This window comes from Lampris incognitus, chromosome 21 (genome assembly GCF_029633865.1).
Source record: "Lampris incognitus isolate fLamInc1 chromosome 21, fLamInc1.hap2, whole genome shotgun sequence".
In the NCBI taxonomy this organism is placed as follows: domain Eukaryota; kingdom Metazoa; phylum Chordata; class Actinopteri; order Lampriformes; family Lampridae; genus Lampris; species Lampris incognitus.
In genome coordinates, this window is record NC_079231.1 from 17,291,126 (window position 1) to 17,312,971 (window position 21,846).

The 21,846-nt window shown below is 45.3% G+C and overlaps 2 protein-coding genes across 2 annotated transcripts; one reads left to right on the top strand and one right to left on the bottom strand.

The window, feature by feature from the left end:
• The first annotated feature begins 498 nt into the window (after nt 1–498).
• Nucleotides 499–5,475, top strand: mdh1b (malate dehydrogenase 1B, NAD (soluble)). Its single transcript, XM_056301094.1, has 10 exons — nt 499–520; nt 639–751; nt 867–1,001; nt 1,761–1,903; nt 2,203–2,371; nt 3,150–3,498; nt 3,661–3,802; nt 4,780–4,955; nt 5,187–5,326; nt 5,440–5,475. Exons 1-10 carry the CDS (start codon nt 499–501, stop codon nt 5,473–5,475), a joined length of 1,425 nt encoding a protein of 474 aa, XP_056157069.1.
• A 222-nt stretch (nt 5,476–5,697) lies between these two features.
• retreg2 (reticulophagy regulator family member 2) lies at nt 5,698–18,400 on the bottom strand. Its single transcript, XM_056300901.1, has 9 exons — nt 18,071–18,400; nt 17,209–17,312; nt 16,475–16,505; nt 15,904–16,033; nt 14,911–14,995; nt 14,215–14,352; nt 11,100–11,188; nt 9,822–9,957; nt 5,698–9,058 (listed from the first exon to the last, which is right to left on the bottom strand). The coding sequence occupies exons 1-9, from the start codon at nt 18,322–18,324 to the stop codon at nt 8,265–8,267; spliced, it is 1,761 nt and encodes a 586-aa protein (XP_056156876.1). The 5' UTR covers nt 18,325–18,400; the 3' UTR covers nt 5,698–8,264.
• Between the last annotated feature and the right edge of the window lie 3,446 nt (nt 18,401–21,846).

Genomic DNA, 21,846 nt, shown 5'->3' on the forward strand with positions numbered 1-21,846 from the left:
TTAGCAACAGTGGGAATTAATATTGGACTAGGGGCAAGGGTTATGGACAGTGTTTTGGATACGAGTGAGGTAAATAACCCTCCGACAAGGGGCTAACACGATAAGTCTGATTGGTTGAGAGCACAGCGAGTAGGCGTGGCCTCTGTCCGATCTATGTTGGTGAACTGGTCACCAGCACACGCGGCTTTGGTTTGTACGTGCGTCGATAATATGTGTCCGTCGGGAACGCTGATAATATCACCGTGTTGACCGGGTCCAAGAAACGGAAAAGATTCAGTGGAATATGGTTCTGAGTAATAACGTGAATAATACAAGAATCCACATAAATAATTACAACTGTGAATGTTTATCTTTTTGAGTAATAGTAATCACTGCAATAGAGTACAATTTTAATTTTATATAATTTTACTCTTCTACGTTATTTTTGTTTTATTTCCTTATCGGACAACATTAAGCGTAACATTGCTGGTATCTTAGCAACAGACGCCATCAAGCAAGATGGCAAAATTTGTCATTGCCGGTAAAAAAGCGTTTTGTTTTGTTTGTTTTTTGTCGTTAGGACAAGTTTGTGGGAATTAAATAGCTATACTGGACACTATACAACAATAACGTCTTTCTATCGTCTCTGACTTTCGTAGGTAAAGCAGACTGCCCCTATTATGCCAAAGCAGAGCTTCTAGGAGACCACCTGCAAGGATCTCTACCAGACTTCAGGATCAAGAAGATCTCCATTCACCCAGACGAATGGAAGGTAGCAGCTCATAATTCCCTCATTCGATTATTACATCTCTTTAGTTTTCGTATGTGCATAATCTCAATATTTGATCATCCCCCCCAACCGTTTTCTCTTGCTGGCCTCTTAACAGGGATGGCTGGAAGATGCCTGCAAGACAAATGGATGGAAACACAAGCAGTCCCCTCTGATATGGAGGGAACTGACAGACATCGGAAGCAAAAAGATGCTGTTAGGGGGCTGCAGTGATTTGCTGGAACATTGTCAGGTAAAGGTACACCAGGTTTCCTCCATTGAAGTCACTTCCAAATGGCATGACCTGGGAGGTGTGTCTGCCTTTCTAAGATCATCAGGTCCCAGCCAAATATCTTTCAAAAATGAAAGTAAAAAGAAATGCTGTTTTAAATTACTTTTAGCTGTGTCAGATATGCGACATTAAATTGCTGATGCTTGCCTAGGAAGGACGTGAAGAGTGGGGTTGTGATGAATTTAAGGGGCAGCCTGTTTTCAGTGTCAGTACAATAGCTCTCTTTTAATGCCATTGCTTCTCGAGTAACTTGCAATCCACCGTTACCAATATTGGATATCGGGCTGATACCAGGCTAAAATGGAGAATCTGTATTAGAGATTGTACCCATGACTAAATAAAAGCAAAATGGCTTGTAATTTATTGCATTTGTGGCACATGGAAGCCTGTATCTCTCTAATGATGGGGAAAAAAACTTGTTCTATCTCAGTTATTTTGCCCATTGCCCAAAGTCTGCACTGTTCAGCAAAAGTAATAGATCAGATCAACTTAAATATTCATGCAGTCAGTAATGGTAGTGGAAAAATTATACTGGTGCACCCCTAGTAACCTGGGATTTAATACTAGTTGATTTTAAAAAGTCTATTGGACATCACATCATGGAAATTTTATACAGGGCACCACTACAAGTTTGTTGCAAACAATTTGTAATTCCAAAAAGCAGCACCAATGGTGTCTATAGTACTGCCTGGCCAAATTCTCTTTTAATGGCTCTGATAGGATTACTATGGCATCACGTCAGATATGCTCACCGATATGATGCTCAAGATTGCCACAGAGAACCTGGAGACCAATGTGGACCTGACTAAAGAGGAGCAGCATCATGCCAGCCTCATCCAACCTCTTCACATATGGATTGGCAGGTGAGCTAGTCTCCGAATGCCAAAACAAACAGATAAATAAATCGATTTTATTCACCTTGGGCTTTTGCTGAAGTCTTCTTGGCCTTACACTAGCACACTGAATGTTTCAACCAAAACCAACTTTATCAAGCATACACCCATTTCACTCACCATTGTAAGTAAATGCTACAAAGATACAAATCCATCACCGAGATTCACAGCAGGTTTATCATACAACAGTAATCTTAATCTCCTGTGATCATGGAATCAAATTTGTGACAGAACTAATACATGCTCTCCTCTTCCTTAACCACCCCTAGTGCTCTCAACCCCACATGCCACAGCCTGATTCCATGTCTGCTCTCCCCAGAGACGTTTCCCCACATCACTGCCATCAGCCTCCACCTCCTGGACCTTGAGGGGGACAAGGAGGCAATGCATGGCCTAAGAATGGAGACAGAGGACCTGGCAGTCCCTTTGCTCCATGAGGTACAGGACTTTTGGGGGGGGGGGGGGGACAAATAGTTTTCAGTTGTTGAGCAGTTGACCTGCTGATTTGCTGAAATACCACACCATCAAGACAGACAGAGGGATCTAATTAGAAAGATCAGAGACTCCTCAGCAAGGCAAAAACGTTGATTGCACGACTCAATCTTCGTTTTCCAGGTTAAGGTTTAAAGTTATCATTCTGAAGATTTACATGCAAACAAATGTCCTTTTTGATACTATTGCTGCTGCATATAAGACAATTGCTTATCCACAAATATCGAAATCGTGACCTATTTTGTAGTCGTTCATTTTGATGGCTACTGTCTGGTAGGACTTTGCTGGGAAAAGCGATATGCTGCATAGTGTTTTATGTCTTCACGATGGCAGTCGAATGCAGCAGACAGGGAAGAGGTCTGTTTGAAGAGTCGGTGAAGTTGCTGAGGCTGCAGATATGACAGAATAAGCTCATACAACACCAACAGAAACTACAACACCAATATATAAAACTCCAGTCTAACAATTTTTTTGATTAACAGTGGGAAGTTGCCGGCATGACACCGGTGACTCTACCTCATCTCAAATGGGATTTTGAATGCGCAAACACCTCTAACAATTACCACCACTATAGTTATCATGGCAATCTTCAGGATAACTTTGTGACTTTTGAAAAAATATAGCTGGACCTTCCTGAAAATGCATCAGAAACACAAGTGATGTCATAACAACACAGGTAAAAAAAAATCATTGAATGTCTATGCTTATGTAAATTTCTGTACAGGTAACCGTTCACACTGATCTCGAACGTGCCTTTCAAGATGCCCATGTTGTCATCTTACTGGATGACAGCTGGCCCAGAGGCGGTGATAGAGAGAACGAGGAGGTGGAAGAGAAAAGGCAGTTAATGAGAGTCTCAGCCCGGTACCAAAACTACGGACGGCTAATAGACAAGAGGGCAAACAAGGAGGTGATGGTGATCGTGGCCGGTGACCTCTTTGTCAACCTGAGATGCTCTCTGCTCATGGTTAACGCCCCTTCCATCAACTGTTGCCGCTTTGTTGCCACGGCAACACAGCTGGAGTATGAAGCCAGGGCCTGCATTGCAAAGAAGCTCCGAGTGAGGACGACAGGTAGTTACTGTGTTCCTCTTGTGAAACACTGGGGCAGTTGCGGTGCTTTTTGCCCCCAGATGCATTTTAACAACAGAGAGTCTGTTCTTTCATGTGACTTAAAATGGAGCTAAAATTATTTTTATGTCATCATAATAATCTCCTTGTCTTGGTTTTACCCAGATATTAAGGACGTCATTGTGTGGGGAAACATCAGTGGTAGTTTCTTTATTGACCTGCAGAGGGCGAAAGTGTTCAACTATAATGGGGCAATAAAGGGACCAACGTTCTTCTCCCAACCAGTCCTAGAGATGCTTTATGACAGGTGAGGAAGAAAAAAAAACAAGTTTCTTGTGCGTACTGGGGCAATGAAAATACTTACATTTTTATGCCTACTCCAGTAAAACATGATCTAACAGTGTTACCCAGTCTTACCCAAAACAATACTGGTGAATAATCCTTACTTTGATTTAACCTGCTTGGAATACTAATGCGGTGGCGCAGTGGTTAGCGCAGTCGCCTCACAGCAAGAGGGTCCTGGGTTCGAGCCCCGGGGTAGTCCAACCTTGGGGGTCGTCCCGGGTCATCCTGTGTGGAGTTTGCATGTTCTCCCCGTGTCTGCATGTGTTTCCTCCGGGGGCTCCGGTTTCCTCCCACAGTCCAAAAACATGTAGGTCAGGTGAATCGGCCGTATTAAATTACCCCTAGGTATGAATGTGTGCGTGTGCGTGTGTGTGTATATATGTCAGCCCTGGGTGATAGTCTGGCAGCCTGTCCTGGGTGTCTCCCCGCCTGCCGCCCAATGACTGCTGGGATAGATTCCAGCATCCCCGCAACCCTGACAGCAGGATAAGCGGTTTGGAAAATGGATGGATGGATGGATGGATGGATGGATGGATGGAATACTAATGTCTGTGCACTTTACCCAAATCAGGACTGTTCTGTAACCATCCAATATGCTGCCAATGACAAGTACACCAAATTCACTTTGACATACTTACCTATGGGTGACTGCTGCACTCTCTCTGGCACTCAGTGTGTTGTCCTATGTGGCTAATCCTACTTGTCTGGCACCCTGGCAGGCTAAAACAAACAAGATATCCCTTGACACGAGTCTGGCACTGATTAACTAGCACAATACAAACCGGTCTATGCACTCCAACAATAATATGACTCCATCTGTGGTATTATAATACAGACCCAGAGCCCTGACCTTCTCAATCTAATACAAAAATAATACAAACTGAACACAAGACTCTTTCCATGTTGAAAAAGTAGTCCTCGTCTCTTTTCTGCTCCAAGAAAATGGCTGAAAACAGACTTCCAAGACTTGGTGAGGTGTCACCGTAAAACCATGGCATCCAAGACCGGCAGAGCAGCCACCGTGTCGGGTACCAACGGGATCCTAACCGTCCTGAAGGCATGGAGCGGCATCTCATGTCCTGATGAGGTTCTTTCTCTGGGAGTTCTATGTCGAGGTACTGTAGAGACAAAGACAAATATTAAAGGTTAGACTACCCACGCTGAAACAAAATGGAAGCCATGTTACACACAAAAAAAAAAACCCCCACAATGTTCTGTCAAAGGTTTCTGTTGAGAGAGAGAAAAAAAAAAGCACACGCTTACATGCATTTGTCCATATCGGTGAAAATCAGGTGATTTGAATAGAGCTCTAACAGGGATGTACAGCTGTCTTTGTCTGCCTGCAGGCCAGTACGGCCTCCCCGACGGCACCGTCTTCTCAGTTCCCGTGACCTTCAAAGACGGCGAGTGGTCCGTGCTGTTGGACTTGACTGTCGGAGAGGAGCTGAGGGAGAGACTGCAGCTTTCGTCAGTCGAACTCGAACAGGTAAATCACGACAGAGACACCAAGTACTGCAGTACCCCGTCATTGCTGATGAACAGGTGGTACTTTCACGTTTCTCCGAAGGACTGTCAGTAATGTTGCTCTCTCTGCCACAGGAAAAGGACTTGGCATCAGAGTTAACTGCAGCCTGAGGACGGAGAGGACGTTCTGATATGCTGCTATTCAATGTAAATGCAAAAATATATATATATATACATAAATTTCAACCATCCTTGTAGAAACGACTGATGTAGGAAACAGAAATGTGGGGCCTTGCATCAAGTTTCTGCACCACGTCGAGACTGACAAACAAAAAGTGGGAGCTGGAGAAGAGTGACCGAGATTTTTTTTTATAAATATGCAATGAATTTCAATGTCACAATTTTTTTCGTTTCAGTTTGTTCTTTTATTCTCTTTTGACTTTCACATAAGGAGCTGCAACCTTGCTTCACCAATTGAAATGACAATAAATCTATTCCTCTTCTGCGAAACACATCCCTGGCTGTTTCGTTTAGAAAGGTAAAAGATCAAACTGAGTACTTTATGGAAAAATGGAGAAATTAGAAAATAGATTTCCTTTTTTTTTTAAATTGTACAGTTTTGTCGCATTAATATCTTACTGTATAGTTAAAGAAGCAATATTTGAAGCAGAAAACACACTACTACAACACACAAACCAGTCTTTGTTGATATCCTATAACATCTGATGTCATGACTTGCCGACTGCTTTCATTTACAACAGGGTAGTTATTCAAAAATGCCGCGTCGTTGAAAGTACACCGCCTCCTCGGCGGTTAAACGGTTCAAAGAGTCGAAAACTTAACAGGCAAATCTGAACTTGGAACTTTTAACATTGTAGCGGCACTTCACCGACTGACGACAAGAACCAGAATGCTGTTTTTCCATGCAGAATATACACATTCCTTTAGCATTTCTACACTATACACAATGACTGACTGAGATAAGGACAGGTTAGTACAGATACGGTGCACCGAGACGAGTGGACAGATGTACGATTAATATGCAGTGTTCTAGTCAATTTGTACAACCCACCCTGAGGTTTCGATGTCGAGCGGCAAACAAACACGAAAACCAGCTTCTTCATGAAAACCGAGTGTCGGAAAGTCAAATTCCACACACCTCCAGCAGTGGCCAAACATCGCAGGAGCTGAATTTATTATCCCTTCAAAAACGCAACACAAAAAAATCGGCGAGGGTAAAAATAACATTCTTTAGATGACTGATCTCTCTGATATTGATTAAAGGTAAATACATGCGTGATGCATGGCATGCATTGACTTTTAGTGGCACAAACTAGATCCTTTAGTAAATATACATATCCCCAATGAAGAATATACTAGTACAAATGTTTGATAATGGGTAGGCCTACTGTACAGTCAAGAAGTCTGCAAGTTTGTTCAGCGAGGTTATGAATTAAGAATAACTGACAATACCCTATCCAGGAAGGATGTTTTCAGTGGCAATAATATCAAATTATATTCACAAGTCATAAAAATTAGGCATCACAAAGAAGAAATAGAGGAGCAATGGCTTCACATTGCCAAGTCTGCACGTTTTCAACATCCCAAAACATCAGAGATTAAATTTCCCAGCAAGCGAAAATGACGACTACTGACTGACTGCTTTTAGTCAAAACTGTACCTTCGGTCGGTAAGGAGAATGTCAGTCAACGCCGTTTGTTATCAAGTCAAATATCTGGAGTTCACAGCTCATTTTAAACGAGGAGTCCATGCCGTCATTAGTCAAACGCATGTCATACAATCATTATGGGTGACCAATGAAAGAAATCAATCGCTCTCAAATTTCTCTTCATCAAAAGGTAGTTTCATCAACTTGACCGTTAAATTAAATAATTTATATCATATATTAATAACTATATAATGCAAAACCTTTAACTCTTTCTCTCAATAAGACCATCTAAATAAACACTTGCTAGGGATCAAAGGTAACTTTTAGCACAAGGGAAAAATGGCGGCAGCATTACTGTTGACGAGAGACTTCGGTGGGACAGTGAAAGAGGCTGCTCATTGCTGGAATCTCTTGCAAATTCGCAAGTGAGCTGGAACAAACTAACAACTCCGGTGAAATACTTTGCAACCCATTAAGATAGGGAGCCCTCTTCTGCCCTCAGCCATCAGTAGGACACAACAAAAATTTTCTCTGTTGGATGTAACAAATATGACAGACTCCTCTTATTTCTTAAATAGTAATTGTGGTTCAGTCTGCAGAGTCAAGTGTTATAAATGTCATTCTGAATGCCATCTGACAGTAGCAGATATGCCTCAAGCCGATGGTCGTCTGTCGCCCGGACGAGAAGCAACACAGCTCGTGTGCCAAGGTCAAACAAACCACCATCGTTGAGTTTCCATCCAAATGTCACGTGAACTATGAACAAAGTGTTAGAATGCTGCAAATAATAAAATGCAAACCTTTCAAGAACAAATTGCCATTGATTGGGTTAATCTGCTTTGTTCCAGCAAATATTTCAAGCCGTTTGGATGAAAATAAAGAAATGCCTTTGGCGACACCACAACATACGACTTATACATGGAAAGGAACGTTTGTACAGCTTTTAGCTGCAAATGTTGACATAATATCATTAACTCATAAAATGCATGCTCCACCTATACCAAGTGTAATCTTTTCTTGGTGAGTCAACTTTGTTTACATTTTCCATTCAGCACCTCTAAATTAATGAATGGCAATCTGCATATTGATACTTTGGATGGAAACCTAGCTACTGGGAAATCAGAATTCACCAGGGAAACTCTACCACCTGCCATTCAATCCAAACTGCCACTTGACCCCACACCCTGTGATAAATGTATGAAGCAGTATGCAATGTATAATGTAGTTCTAACGTGAACAAATAAAAACATAACAGTTTGGAACGGAGAGAGAGAGAGAACCAACAGGGAAGCTAGGATTCTGGTTGATGGGGAGATGGGGGTGTGTCTGGAGTGCCCGAGGCTCCTCCAACCACCTGTCTGTCAGCGCCAAGGCCCAGCCCCTCATCTATCTGCTCTAGTTCACTTTGGTCCAGAAGCTCAAAGTCCTCTTCCTCAGCAGGAATCAGTGTGTCGTCGGGCATCTCCTCGCCAGTGCTGATGTCTGCGGCAGGCGCCTCATCCAGGTCCTCGTCGGGCCCCGGCATTTCCGCCGTCAACGTAGAGCGAGTGGTGTCGGCGTTGGCAGGAAGGGCAGAGGTCTCCAGGGCGCTGGGAGGGGTCTCAGTGGGGAGGAACTCGGCCAGGGCGGGTTCCTCACTGGCCTCGCTGGAGCGCAGCATGGCGGACAGAGTGTTCTGCACCACAGTGGAGATGGCTGTGCTCACTATCTCCTCGCTCAGGGCCTCCAGGGAGTGTTGTGTGCCCAGGGGTGCCACCGCTGCTGCCGCCACTCCCTCTTTCTCCGTTGCCCCCTCCACGCCAGCTCCTTCCCCACCAGGCGGCCGTCCATGCCCGTTGAAGTGCGTGTTCACAAAGTGGAGCGGGGAGGCCAGGTGCTGGATGAGGAGGGTGGCAGGGCTCAGGGGCTCCGCCTCGGACGGTTCCCCTCTGTGGGCTCCCTCGCCTTGGCTTTGGCTGGCGCCCCGCACGGGGAAATGGAGGAGGCTGTGCTCGATGGACGGGAACTCCTCGACGGAGGGGAACTCGGGTAGGTCCTTCAGGTAAGACTCCTCTGGGTCGCTGTGCAAACTCTGTTGGTCCAGGTCTGCAGAAGGAGGCACATTTATTATTTCTTTAAAAAAAAAAAGCACCAAAATTAAATTATTTGTTAACTGGAATTCTAAACAAGTTAATCACAAAACTCCTTACAGAGGAACGTTAAAGGAACAACACAAAAGTCTGCAACTGAAAACAAGATGAAAAATAGGAACGAGTTTTAGAAGTCCAAAGAATATACACACACTCCACTGTTAGATGTCAAAGAACATTTCTATATCAACAACGAATTTTGTCTGCTCCCACTCACATGATTGTAGCATGGTCAGCAAATACTATATTGGTGCACAAAACCAGAGGAGCACTGCCATCAAAGAGGAAGAGGAAGGATAGCTTGGACTTGCTCACAGAGTTCAGGCTTGCTTTATCTTTAGATTTAATGACAGTAATGACTCTTCTCCCGCGTATGTGAATTTTGTGATGTGAGTCACCCCTGTGTGCATGAGTAGTCTGTCCTCATGTCAGGTCTACATGATGATGGTGGTCATGTGGCTCAGGTGCTGGGCTGTTCCAGTGGCATTTGGACACTGCCTGGCATCCTCCTCACCATCATATTCTTTATATATCTATAATTCCATTATAATTCTGCTATACTCTTTCAGTGTTGTATTCTGTAAATTGTGTACACACAACATCCATTGCACGTGTCTGTCTGTCTTAGGTGAGAGAGCCCTCCTCTCTTGTTCTCCCCTGAGATTTCTTAATGCTTAAATGAACACGATTCATTTCTCCTCAATGCCAGTGGTGTTTACCTTCGGAGACATCTGTGAGTTGAGGAGTGGTGGCTCTGGACACAGAGAAACCTCCACTCTCCAAGATGGACGCCTCCTCATCGGACAACTCTGAGTCTGTGATGGCCATCGCCAGGGCCGTGGTCTTCACGTCCACCTGACCAAGGACACAACAGCAGTCAGTGGTGTGTGGAAGCGTAATCTCTGTTGTCTAAGTTTGTTTGTATATATTGCATATGTAGTTTGAGAAAATAAACAATAAACAACAACAATACAGAACACTTTCATTCTGTTTTTCCTCTGAGTAAATGACTTTTCTTGGGAAATGCAGAATATTCATAGGCCTTGAGGCTTATGTCAATAATCCATCGAGTTAAATGGCTTAGAGGGGAAATAGGGGAGCATCAATTGCACATGCAAAAGAGGACTGGGATCCGTAAAGGGAAGGGGTTTAAGAGCTACTGCATAAAGGCCAATTTTAGTCTTTCAAATTTAAAACTACAATCCCAAAGATCTTAATTTCTGCTGAATCTACTCATACACATGGTGACACTGGTAACTGCATTGGCGTCTGACCACTTTGAAATAGAACCGGAGTTGCTAGAGTCGCCCACCAACTGGTTCAATGTGAATTTTAGCCACTGATGTGGTCTGTTAGTAAAGGTCTTCTACAAGCTTGGTCTGCCATATCTCCTTGTTAACCAGAACAACTTTGTTTATTTTTTCAAACCCTCAGCTACCAGTCTTTATTCTTCTGCATTTGACTACTTTATAATGTGATGTACTATCTGGTCAAGTCCTACACCAGAGTAGCCACTAAAATAAGTAGGCATGAATGAATATGATTTGGATAATGGTAGATTAGCTGTCTGACAGGCTGTGAATCACAACTCAAGTGTAAAAAAAAAAAGAAAAAAAAGAGAGACATAAAAAAGAGCTTTCACAGGCACAGTATTGTAATAGCATACCTTGTTCTGAATGGATGCTTGATAATCCAAGTATCCCCACGTTTTTATTCCGCGAAATGTAGCCAACTGTGTAACTGAATGAAAATACCAGCCCCAGTCATATGCTACTGTACTGTTTTGGGTCAATGGAGCGTAGCAATGTTAAAAAGAAAAAAGTTTCAAAATCCTATCCATTATGAGGAGCAGGACTAATCTTATCATGACAAATGTCCTGCTTCAAGCACTGTCCCGCTATCATTTATACATCTACAACTGTAGTCACACACACTGCAAAGAGCTGTGGACAGCAGCATCTGCGTGTATGAGGGATTTCACTGGTGTCTGAGTTTACCGTAGGTGCGAAACAGGACAGTTCCTCCTCACTCTCGCTCTCCGTCTCGGCCCTGGGCTCATCCCCTTCCTCCATCTCCTTCTTAACCTCTGTTAGAATACACACAAGTATAAACATACAAATGTGAAAAGACTTGTAAACTACAGCCTTCAGAACACAATCACCTGCAACATGTCAATGATGGATGACATCATTAGTCATGCTTCGTAAAAAAAAACTCACAAAGAAAAAAAATAAATAAAAAATACTGCATTCAAATAGCTGTCAACGAAACATTTTCTTCTTCCCTTTTCTCCTTAATTGTACCCGGTGAATTACTCCACTCTTCCGAGCTGTGCTGGTCGCTGTTCCACCCCCTCTGCCGATCCGGGGAGGGCTGCAGACTACCACTGGCCTCCTCCAATACATGTGGCATCGTCAGCCGCTTCTTTTCACCTGACAGTGAGGAATTTCACCAGGGGGACGTAGCGCGTGGGAGGATTATGTTATTCCCTCCAGTTCCCCCTCCCCCCCGAACAGGCGCCCTGACCAACCAGAGGAGGTGCTAGTGCAGTGACCAGGACACATACCCACATTCGGCTTCCCACCCACAGACACGACGAATTGTGTCTTAGGGACGCCCAACCAAGCCGGAGGTAATGCGAGGATTCAAACCGAAGCTCCTCATGTTGGTAGGCAATGGAATAGACCATCACGCTACCCGGACACCCCGATAAGAATTTTTTTTTAATAAAGATCACGACCAAGTGTACTTGGATTACGTTAAAGTAGAAAATTATGGGCAAATTATCATCTGCATGTGACTTACCCAAATATGTAATTCAGAATGGCTATGCATATATGTACACACACACACACACACACACACACACACACACACACACACACACACACACACACACACACACACAATTACTATTTATCATATTGGAATTACACGAACAACTGGAGTTCTATTAACTGTAGTCTTGTCTATTATTTAGACTACCAGAGCTTCTACACTACTAACCCGACTTCTTTTGCATTGGCTTTCAATGAGTTTAAATCAGTGGTTCTCCATCAGGTCCTCAGGTACCACCGGTACCATCAGCTTTGAATTCTGACAAGCAGTTCATGACATCCTCCTGTTGTGCCAGGTCAAAGAACCCACTGATTAGGGTTGGAATCCCCGGTGGACTAGAAAACCAGGAGTACTGGGGGGGTCCACAGGACCCGAGCTGAGAACCAGGGATATCCCTCCCTTCTGAGATTGGTATCAGAGGCAAGCAATGCACATTTTAATTGTGTATTCATCAGCTATATTAGACCTGATCGATTTCAGATCCCTCGTTCATCATACTGCTTTGTTCTCCGTCGATGCCTGCTGTCATATAGGCATTGTAAACGCCCCACTGCACTCTGTCTACATGTCATAAACTGACATTATCCACCTGCAGCGGTGGGGCCTGCATTTTAAAGTCAACAACAACAGCAACAAGCTAAAATGTCTACAGTGTGGAACTTCTTTAAACTGGAAAATGAAAGCGCCCCAACTGCAATCAGTAATATCAGCAATGCCGGTGTTTGGTGAGGCGGGATTAACCGAGCCAGTTTCAATAAGGCACTTGAAAAGAAATCAGTCAAATTATCTTCTTTGGCATGTCCTTTCATTTTGATCAGTGTTTTCATATTTTTTAGCGTTAATGTTCTCAATATTTCTTTTAATATTTAATAAAAATAAATAAAGGAAAACTATTAATGGACAGCTGTGATGTGATTTTTCTCTGTGCAGAGCTATTCAATTGTCAAACATATCTTACCAAGAAAGGATTGGTTTCACTAAATTTAATGTACTTAAAGTGTGCACTGTGCGGCTGTATCATGCAGGAAAATATAAATACTGGCTTGGGAATTGGTATCAGCAGATTGGCAATATTAAAAGATGGGCGAAAAATAAATAAATAATAATTCTAAAAATTTGTGGGCATCCGGGTGGCATGGCGGTCTATTCCGTTGCCTACCAACACGGGGATCACTAGTTCGAATCCCTGTGTTACCTGTGGCTTGGTCGGGCATCACTACAGACACAATTGGCCGTGTCTACGGGTGGGAAGCTGGATGTGGGTATGTGTCCTGGTCGCTGCACTAGCGCCTCCTCTGGTCGGTTGGGGCGCCTGTTCAGGGGAACTGGGGGGAATAGCGTGATCCTCCTACGTGCTACGCCCCCCCCCCCTGGAGAAACTCCTCACTGTCAGGTGAAAAGAAGCAGCTGGCGATTCCACATGTATTGGAGGCATGTGGTAGTCTGCAGCCCTCCCCAGATCGGCAGAGGGGGTGGAACAGTGACCTGGTCTGCTTGGAAGAGTGGGGTAATTGGCAAAGTACAATGGCAGAGAAAAAGAGGAAATCTCACCCCTGCCCCCTCCCAAAAAAAAAATTTGACTAGGACATCCCTATTGATACTGAAGTCCTTTGTAATACTGAGTGATACTAAACAACTTGGTATCGTGGCAATGCCATTTAAGTGACATACATACCATGCATGTGTAAGTAGCTTGTTATACTCCAGTTACACTTGTCTTGATAATCAGCTGTGTTCTGTATGTATGTATGTATGTATGTATGTATGTATGTATGTATGTATGTATGTATGTATGTATGTATGTATACATATATATACTTGTTAGTGTTGCAGAGGGGGATAATTTTGTATAGCTGTGCTTTCAGACACAGCCGAGGAAAATTTTGCATGAAGCTCAAGAGAAATCACAAGATACTTGCTGATCTAACCGCTGGGTGAAATTTAGCAGGGTGAGAGATTGTGTTGTAGTTTTTTTGTCATGGTGGTTGATATAAAATGCAAAAATGCACTGTGATGGACTATATAATTTATCCAAATGAAGACACTCCTTATAAATGCTTTAACTGAACATATGTAGTACAAAGCATACATGCTCAGAGCTTACAACTGTCAATGGGGGGGTACAAAAGCCGTTTTCCCCTTGCACATGGTCACAGTAAACATAACTATCAAACATACATAATGGAGGCCTGTATTCATTTTGAGTAGCGATCACCCCCCCTCTCCATGCTTGTGATGTGCTCCTTTAGGCCTGGATCTGTGGCCAGTACTCACTCCTCTTGTCGTGCTTGCGGTGCTCAGTGTCTCCCTTCATGCTGTAGTCAAGCTTCATCAGAATAGGCTCCAAGCCCGTGTACATCCTCTGGATCAGCTCATGGTACACCACCAGCGGCCATAACAGCACGCTTAGGACTGAACCACAAATATGTGCACGCACGCACACATACGTACGCACACACACACACACACACACACACACACACACACACACACACACACACACACACACACACACACACACACACACACACACACACACACACACACACACACACACACACACACACAATGAATACTTTCATTCCTGACAACTGTCAAATTATCATAGAGCATTATGTTCCAAAGTGAACAGTTCAAGTATATTTTTGTTGAAAAGAGACTTAATTTTATGCGATACTCCAACTACTTCTTATGGTATGAATTATGAACAGAGGACAAAGATTTCTAGAATGTAAAATGGCTGAAGACAATTGTGATTTTGCACAGACAGAATTCCTGGTTGCAGCACCAGCTAAGCCATTACGGAAGAATGCAAACCATCCTGACATGTAATCATTCTCTGGAACACTGCTATTATTATTACTAATAACCACACCCACTGGAGGTAATGAGAGCCAATGAGGCTGATACAGTGTCAGGGCTTTGTATTTGGAGGAGTGCTCAGTGCTGGTGATGGTGGACACGGCTCACCTATAATGTAAGAGATCATGATTCCTGGTACGTAGTGTCCAACCACAGCCAGCACAAAACAGCCACTGCACATCATCACACAGAACTGAGAAATGGAGAAGGACAAAAACAAAAAAATCTGGTTACTACACCTTTAAATTGTATGAGGCAGCAGAGATGCAGAGGAGGAAGTGAAACCTCTGCAGGTGTGTGTGTGGTGGAGACAAAAACATCTAAATGTGTGTGTTTCAATGACATCAATGCCAGAGATGAGAAAGTCTGTGTGAATGCATTTGCCAGCGCAGAGTATCAATGCAAAACAAGAACAACTAAATTAATACAGATGCACAGGGAAGTGAAATCACACACACACACACACACACACACACACACACACACACACACACACAATTGTGCAGATTCCAATTTTAGCTTGTTGATGAACTGTGTGAATATTTCATTGGTTAGTCTGTCATGATGTTTTCTTATCTTGACTTTCACATATTTGGACTTGCATACTTCCGACAAACCAGAAAATTATAAAAATTAAAAACTTGTGGCTGCGAACAGTCTCCAGTTAGATAACTGTATTGCCTAAATATGCAGACCGTGAGATTATTCACAGATATTGTTTCATTTGTGTTTATTGCCAAGAATAGACCAATGCCCCATAGAACCATACCCAAGATGGCAGGGGGCAGCATTTCTGGCTTATGGCCTCCCAGCTGGAACCATGGTTTGTTTGTCTAATGGTGTTCTCGTGAATTATTTTGGACTGGGGTGGGCCTTCACCTGATCACTTCTTTGCAAAAGACAGATCTCAGAGAAAAATGTGATGATTTGCTAAGCCAACACAAGAAATTTTAAAATAAGGACATCTGACTTCACGCATTATACACCTTGGCCCTGTGCAATGGAGCACTTCGCAAATAGAAAAATTCCAAGAGCTCCAAGTCCGATGGCATCCATTCTTCATGCACTCTCTTTGTGATCATACCAGCTGAGGCGGTGTACCTTTCCATGATTCTGTTGTTTGTACTGCAGCATCTCCTGAAGGTAGAGACAGCAGGTCAAGTAGCTCTCTGCAAGGTGGTGGCTGAGCTCTGGAATACTGAGCAGACGTGGCTCCATACTCACAGCTTCACTGTGGGCATAGACAAGACACACGCACGCATGCACACACACAGACAGACACACACACACACACACACACACACACATAGTAACATTGAAATCCCGCATATACTTAAAATCCTTCACACTATAATTGAGAGGTTCAATTCAAAGGTCGCACGAAAATCTGTGTCCTGAGGAAGGCAGGGTGAGAGACCCTGGTGGGCACAAATAAAAGGAACTAGAAAAATAGCCCAAATGACACTCATAATATGTTGGGGAAATGGGAAGAAATGTCAAAATCCTAAGTGAGACTTTCATGGCATTCAGTTCATGACTTAAGAGATGGAAACTATTTCATTGGTTATTGTGGAGAACATCACTCGCAACATTTGCTCATATTGTGGAAAACATTATAAAACAAGCATTACTTTTACAAAACACTCAGAAAGACTATGTAAACACTACACACCTTTGTATCGGGCTGGGCTCTGCATGTTGAACTGTGGTAGAGAATATAAGGAAGGAGAAAACATAATCATAATCAAATAAAGACACAAAATGAACACAGCAACAGGGAAAATATGCATTACTAACGAGTTTCAGGAAACTCAAACGACTTGTATGTGAACTGACACAATAGTAGTGTAAGAATTTGGACATCTTCAACACCTACAAATTTTCTCTCTGGAAGTCAAAACACAAACAGACCAATTCTGCGTGAGCTAAAACAAAAGCATGTGGGGTCACAGTCCCCTTTTTTGATTAAGTTGTGGATGCTTTTATTCAGTGCGCTTTAGCCAAATGAGAGTACCATGGTCACATTAAATATAGGGGACCCCATCGGGAATTGAATCTCTAGCGCCGGCAGTTTACTTTATGGCAGCACTTAATCCACAGTGATAAAAAAAACTTTAGTCAACTACACTTGTTAAAAAGACTTAGAAATTTATTCAGAGCTTTGGAAAAATTAGAAATACAAGGGTCTCCTCTGACATGTCCATGCACATGGCAACGATTTATCACGAGGAAATACTTCCATCAACACAATGGCTTACTGTAAGCAGCCAATGCAGTCATTCTAAGTTGATCTGCCATGCCTTGTGAAGTGAAAGTGGTCCATATAACTAAACGACACTGAACATTTGCTTGAATGAGTGACAAATCTTGAGTGGAGATTCAGATTACCAAATGCACTGGGCTTACCAGTGATGAGGGGTAATTTATGCTTCCATCTTTCCAACAACATGAGTCCGAACAGGGACACACTGAGCAAGAACAGAGGCCGCAAGGAGGTGGAGGACAGAAGCCTGTTGGTGAGACACATACACAAATACATATTAGCCTCCATTCATAATCCAATCAATTAACCATGCCATCCATCTTCATTCATGTCGTGTACGTCAAAATGAAATGCAACGTGCTTTACATGAAGTGAAAGCACATGGACAAAAGGGCGATGTTAAGGAGGAACCCAATAAAATAGAATGACATGAATCAAAATAGATTCATTTAAAATTTGAACATTACGAAAAGCTGGATAAAGCAAATACGTCTCACAACCATAAAACCCCATTTAACGTGATAACGAGAAGCTATTTCACACCGTTTCAACCGATCGTCAAATACACACGAGAGGGGGGAAAGTGACGACCCGGGGCGGTCAGCTGGTGGAGGGCCCGGGCACCTCGGGATAATACGGAGAGGGAGTGGGGGGGGGGCTGTTTGCTTAGATGGAGGCTAAACAAGCAGGTAACGGCGCAAAACAATTTTAGTTCACCAATTGTTCCCAACAATGATCCCAACCAATGCTGAAGACGAGTCGACCCTTTTTCTTTTTCCTTTTTTCTGGTCAGGCTCAAAATAACAGCTAGCGGCCAGCGGTGGCGTCAAGGTACAGACACGGGATTAGCTAACTCGCTTTGACAAACGTTCGTAAACAGCCTGGCTAACTGTAGCATGCTAGCGCTGCCTAACGGCGCTAGCTGACGGGTAACGTCTAAAACGCCATCAAATATGGACACCGACGATCAATCGGTCAAGAAACTAAATAACACCGGCCGGTTACCAGAACAAGGTGTTGAGGGTGAGGGCAACGGAGACGCTGTACAACGGCCTCTCCCAGACCAGCAGCCGCTGCGCCCCCAGCAGCAGGGACTCGTACTGCGACAGCCAGCCCTGAAGGCGCTCCCGAAGGCGGACCAGCTCTGGATTGCCATCCCCGCACGCTGGCTCCGACGCTCCACCGGGAAAGAGGGCCTCCAGGCCGACCGAAGAAGAGGAGGTAACCGAGGGGCGTCTGACCTCCTCCCCGCTCGCCATGTTTTACCCCACTTTTGTTGTGTTGTTTTTTTTTCCTCCTTCTTCTTCTTCCAGGAGATCACGGGGGTAAAAGGAGAATGGGGAGGGGGGACGGACACAAACCCGTCACGGATCAGGGGGAAAAAAGAAGGCGTGACGTGTTTCCTTGTTTACTGTACTTGCAGTGAGTGTTCCGAGAGTCGGCGGTTTGTACAGCCTAGTGGCGTAATTGTGGCACTGCAGGCGTGGGTGTTACGTAATGGCGTTTTTTTTCCAATTTCAATAAAACTTTTTTTTATTGCATCGTAAAAAACACAGCATTTATTACACATATTTGATACATAGATAAGCGACAGCAAGTTAACGTGTTGATCAATTTGATCAAATACAGCCAATATGCACAGCGCCGCACACCTCCGGAGGTTCATTACAACAGGGACATAAAAGGTCTCTTGTAGTGACCTACTTGCAGGTTAGGTATTCGCCATGCGAGCCAGAGACGGTTCCTTTAAGGCAGTGGGCGGGGGTTAGCAAGGGGTATTGTGGGTAGGTAGAGACAAGGCTGAGGTTTTAAGATGCTGAACTGTTCACTTTAAGTTGGTTGGAGGAAATAAGCGACCCCACTGTTGCGTATAAGTCACAACAGTGTGACTGTAGTCTAGGACACTGCAGCTTTAAGTTTTACTACAATCGGTTTACGGCAGTCGGTTTACGGCAGTAACACGACGTGGTTGGTACTATACTGTACGTGGATATAACGTTTACTGTGGCAGCAATAAACAGTTTGATTCAAAGTCGTGGTCCGAGTTTTGCTGGACACAACACCCACGGCTGTGTGGTCAAAAGGAGAAGTGGTCTCGTCTCCTTTCTTACACCCTCCACATTGGTGACCCCGACGTGAGCCGTGGGAAACGAAGTGCAACGGCAGTGGCTAACGCCGCCTCGCTCGAACGGCCCGACCTCTGGGAAACGGCTGGGGCAGCGTGGTTCGCTCACATCGAAGCCCGGTTCGCTATTAGGAACATCACCGTGGACGAGACGAAGTACTACTACTGTAAACTACTAATAAGACACGTTAGCCCCTAGCTAACGGGTCTGACCCTTTAGCCGAGCGGTTAGTGATGTCGCCTTGTGGTGCAGTACACCCCGTATCGAATCCCGCACCGGGCAAGAAAATAACCGGTTACGCTACGTCGTGGCGGCACTCGGAACATCTAGGGCGTCACGGATACTGCAAGCCCCACCGCCCGTGGATAAGTAGGGCACAATTAAGACACTTGCTGCAGGCTTTTGAGCTAGCGGAGGTGGAGCGGGCGGACTGGTTGTTTTCGCTGCAAGGCTTGGGAGACGGCAAGCCATCGGAGCTAATGGACTGACGATGCAGGGTTCGTGCGACCCCGCCTTCCTATTCGGCCAGCTGTTCCTCCGTCAGCTCCCCTCGCACGTCCGTGCTGCCTTGGCCAGCTCCAAGTTGTTCACCACTAACAACTTTCGGGAGTTGGCCGCTGAGGCTGACAGGATTTTTCTCGCCAGCCGACAGCAGTGTGCGGCCGCTCTGCTGCCCGCCCACGCTCTTTCACTACCGCCGGTTGAGGCTGCGGGCGTCGCCGCGGCAGCAGTTTCTCGTCGGCAGCGGGACTCCTGGGGGACTGTGCTTCTATCATGCTAGGTTGGGAACCAAAGCCAAGCAATGCCGTGCACCGTGCACTTTCAGCGGGGCGGGAAAAGCCAGGGCCGGCGCTCAGCGGTAGCCCTGAGCGTTGGCCAGGAAGGCAGGCTGCTGTTTATTCAGGTTTCACTCATCTCCTTACCATGGTAGACAGGACCACTAGGTGGCCAGAGGCTATTCCGTTGTCAACCACCACGTCTGCTGAGGTGGCCTGGGTGTTCATCGGGTCCTGGGTAGCCCGGTTTGGCACGCCATCCGACCTCCCTTCTGACCGGGGCCCGCAATTCGCATCCGAGCTCTGGGCAGCAGTCGCTGAAAGCTTAGGGGTGAAGCTGCACCGCACCATGGCGTACAGCCCGCAGGGCAACGGTTTATGTGAGCGGTTTCATCGTTCTATGAAGGCCGCTCTTCGGGCCAGCCTCACAGACAGCAGCTGGGTCGACCGGCTCCCATTAGTCATGCTTGGCCTGCAGACCGCCCCTAAGGAAGACCTCCAGTACTCGTCGGCTGAGCGTGTTTACGCCCAGCCACTGCGGGTCCTGGGGGAATTTCTTCCAGATGGTGCGGCACCCTGGTCCGCTGCCCGCCAACGGGCTGTGTCCCAGGACAGCGCTGGCATTTTCACTCCAGTCCCAACTTCATGGCACGGCCTCCCTCAGTCTTACATCCCCAAGGACCTGCAGTCAGCCGGGTACGTCTTCATCCGGCACGACGCCCAGCGTACCCCCCTACGATGGCCCCTTCCATGTCCTGGCGGTGGGGGCTAAGAACTTTGTGGTGGATGTTGGTGGTAAGCAGGAGTGGGTTTTGGTGGACCGCCTCAAGCCGGCCCACCTGTACTTGGACATGCCGGTTCAACTGGCCCAGCCCCCTCGGCGTGGACACCCCCCTGCCCCTACACCCTTCAAGAGGAGCCGTTTTGGCTGCATTATTCGTCCCCCGCCACGTTGATTTTTTTTTTCATGGTGAATTCTGGGAGGGCGTGTGTAGTGACCTACTTGCAGGTTACATATTCACCATGCGAGCCAGAGACGGTCCCTTTAAGACAGTGGGTGGGGGTTAGCAAGGGGTATTGTGGGTCGACACGAGCCTGAGGTTTTAAGATATTGAACTGTTCACTTTGAGTTGGTTGGAGGAAATAAACGACCGCACGGCTGTGTGGTCATAAGAGAAGTGGTCTCGTCTCCTTTCTTACACCGTCCACACTCTAATCTCGTTTCACTCGGCAGTGCAAAGTACCAAAAACTGCACCCAAGACTACAATCACAATAGGTAAGGCATCCTTGAGAATTGACCGCATCCCTGGAAAAGGGGCCTTTGCAGTAGTCTACGAGGCCACCGAGCCCACAACTTTAAAGGTTCAGAAACCAGCCAATCCCTGGGAGTTTTACTTCAATACTCGCGTGGACGCATGTCTGCCGCCTCGCCTACGTCACCTGTACAACATTCAGTTGGTCCACCGCTTCCAGAGTGGAAGCATCTTGCTGGGGGAGCTTTACAGCTGTGAACGCAGTCAACGTGTACAAGATGCTGTGTGACAATGTGATGCCCTAACCGCTGGTCATGTACTTCACCACCTGTATCCTCCACATGGTAGAGCAGCTGCACAGTGTCAAGTCAAGTCAACCAGGGGCAGAATAAAGGAGCACTCCTGGCCTGGGGTCTTGTGGTGTATGGGCCACAGGAGCTGCTATTAACTAAATCCTTTGCCTCTTGCCTCTCCTTTCCTGTCAGTTCTGTTCAGTTCTGATGGCCCCAATGTGGCGAGCCGGCGTGGGAGAATAGGATCTCTTATTCGCAACCCTCAAGTCCCATACACCACACAACCCCAAGAGTGCTGTTTAATTTTAACACCCCATCAGAACCGAACAGAA

Excerpts from the sequence above, each read along its gene's own strand:
- retreg2 (XM_056300901.1), bottom strand. The coding sequence starts at position 18,324 with ATGGCGAGCGGGGAGGAGGTCAGACGCCCCTCGGTTACCTCCTCTTCT. Across the intron at positions 14,996-15,903 it reads AACAACAGAATCATGGAAAG|TTCTGTGTGATGATGTGCAG; the intron begins GTACACCGCCTC and ends TCCATTTCTCAG. Across the intron at positions 11,189-14,214 it reads CCGCAAGCACGACAAGAGGA|AGGTTAAGAAGGAGATGGAG; the intron begins GTGAGTACTGGC and ends GTATTCTAACAG.
- mdh1b (XM_056301094.1), top strand. The coding sequence starts at position 499 with ATGGCAAAATTTGTCATTGCCG. Across the intron at positions 521-638 it reads GGCAAAATTTGTCATTGCCG|GTAAAGCAGACTGCCCCTAT; the intron begins GTAAAAAAGCGT and ends TGACTTTCGTAG. Across the intron at positions 1,002-1,760 it reads ATTTGCTGGAACATTGTCAG|GATTACTATGGCATCACGTC; the intron begins GTAAAGGTACAC and ends TGGCTCTGATAG.